Source organism: Myotis brandtii, unplaced genomic scaffold (assembly GCF_000412655.1).
Source record: "Myotis brandtii unplaced genomic scaffold, ASM41265v1 scaffold79, whole genome shotgun sequence".
NCBI classification, from domain to species: Eukaryota; Metazoa; Chordata; class Mammalia; order Chiroptera; family Vespertilionidae; genus Myotis; species Myotis brandtii.
This window is the reverse complement of record NW_005371173.1, coordinates 409,761-411,489: the sequence shown is the minus strand read 5'-3', so window position 1 is coordinate 411,489 and position 1,729 is coordinate 409,761. Positions and strand designations below refer to the sequence as shown.

General features: G+C 50.0%; 1 protein-coding gene across 1 annotated transcript in view; it reads left to right on the top strand.

The window, feature by feature from the left end:
• Positions 1 to 1,723, top strand: part of IGFBP5 (insulin-like growth factor binding protein 5) — a 15,765-nt gene extending 14,042 nt beyond the window's left edge. Inside the window, exons 3-4 of the mRNA XM_005883389.2 lie at positions 94 to 213; positions 1,519 to 1,723. Of these exons, the coding sequence (XP_005883451.1) occupies positions 94 to 213; positions 1,519 to 1,650 (252 nt within the window). The 3' untranslated portion in view covers positions 1,651 to 1,723. The remainder of the gene's footprint in view (positions 1 to 93; positions 214 to 1,518) is intronic.
• Positions 1,724 to 1,729: the final 6 nt, after the last annotated feature.

Here is a 1,729-nt window from a genome sequence, read left to right as displayed (position 1 = left end):
CCTCCCCACCCCCGCCCAGGCCACGTGTTCTGCACATGTAGGTGGTTTCCACCTGGTCCTGCCATGCCTCTCATCCCTCCTGTCCGCACACAGGGCCCCTGCCGCAGACACATGGAGGCTTCCCTGCAGGAGCTCAAAGCCAGCCCTCGGATGGTGCCCCGTGCCGTGTACCTGCCCAACTGTGACCGCAAGGGATTCTACAAGAGAAAGCAGGTATGCCCCGTCCCATGCCCCCAAGTTCAAAGGACTCCCGAACAGACACTCACCAGGAAACCTCTACCTCTAAATGCTTAAAATGTATGTGTTTTTCGAACCTCAAATATCCATAACACAATTGTGACTTTTCCCATTCCTCCCTGTGCTACAATCTACTTAAGTTTTAATGACTCACCTTATTTACATGAATTTTATTAGGAAGGGAGAGAGAGAGAAAGAAACAATGATAATTGTTTCACTTACTTATGCATCCACTGGTTGATTCTATGTGCCCTGACCGAGGATCAACCCTGGGACGATGCTCTAACCAACTGAGCTACCCAGCCAGGGCTACATGAATTTTAAAAGAAAATTTGACATCAATGTGTCTCATCACATGTTGTATGTTATTTTCTGATATACACACATAAATATATGCATATATATGATTTTAAAGCATATTTTCACCATGTACCACCTGAAATCACTGCGTGTCCCCTTCATAGCCAGGCTGCCCTTTGAGCTGCCCCACTGTTGGCTAACCAGGGTGCTTAGCGTATTAAATTGGGTCCGCATTCCCTTAAGGCAACAGTGCTCAGCCTTCCTTGGGCATCAGCATCACCGGGCAGGTTTGATAAAACACTAATGCATGACCCCCCGCTCCCCAGTGTCTGATCGGTGGGTCTGGATAGACTCTGAGAACTTTGCTTTTCTAACAAGTTCCCTCCCGTGCGACCCTGATGCTCTAAGCGTACCCTCATCTAAGTGAGGGGTCAGGGGCCAGGCAGCCTTGGGTCCGTTCTTGGCTGTCCCACTCACTAACTGTGTCCTCTTACTCCAGTTATTTTTTAAATCTCTGCCTCCGGTTCCTCATGTAAATGGAGAATAGTTGTGCTTATTATTTTCACAGGATTATGAGAAATAACGGATTAATCTCTGTAAAGCACTTAGAACAGTACCTACTATGTAGTAAGTGTTAAATAGCAGTGCTGGTACATGGTAAAAACCTGCAGAAGTGATACCTCCTATTAACATTATCACTATTATTAATTATCATCACCATCATCAGTATCATATCATCAGTCCATGTAGGTCTCTGGAGAATACCAAGTTGGAGGATCCTAAAAGGGTCACATAAAACTGAGGTTATAGGTCAGACTGCCTAAACTATCATTTCCCCAGACCCTCCCCGGGGAGGGGTACAGCCCCCTCAACTCTGGGGGTGAAAGTCTGTCTTGGGGCGGGAAGACGAAGGGCCAGGAGAGGGTGCAGCCTCCTGTGGGCACAGCCATCCTCACTGCCTGTCCCTGTCCGCACCCCCAGTGCAAGCCTTCCCGTGGCCGCAAGCGTGGCATCTGCTGGTGCGTGGACAAGTACGGGATGAAGCTGCCAAGCATGGAGTATGTCGAGGGGGACTTCCAGTGCCACACCTTCGACAGCAGCAACGTTGAGTGATGCGTCCCCTCCTCCTCTCCTCCCCTTCACCCCACCCCCCCCCCAGCCCCCACTCCAGCCAGTGCCTCCCTCCACCCCC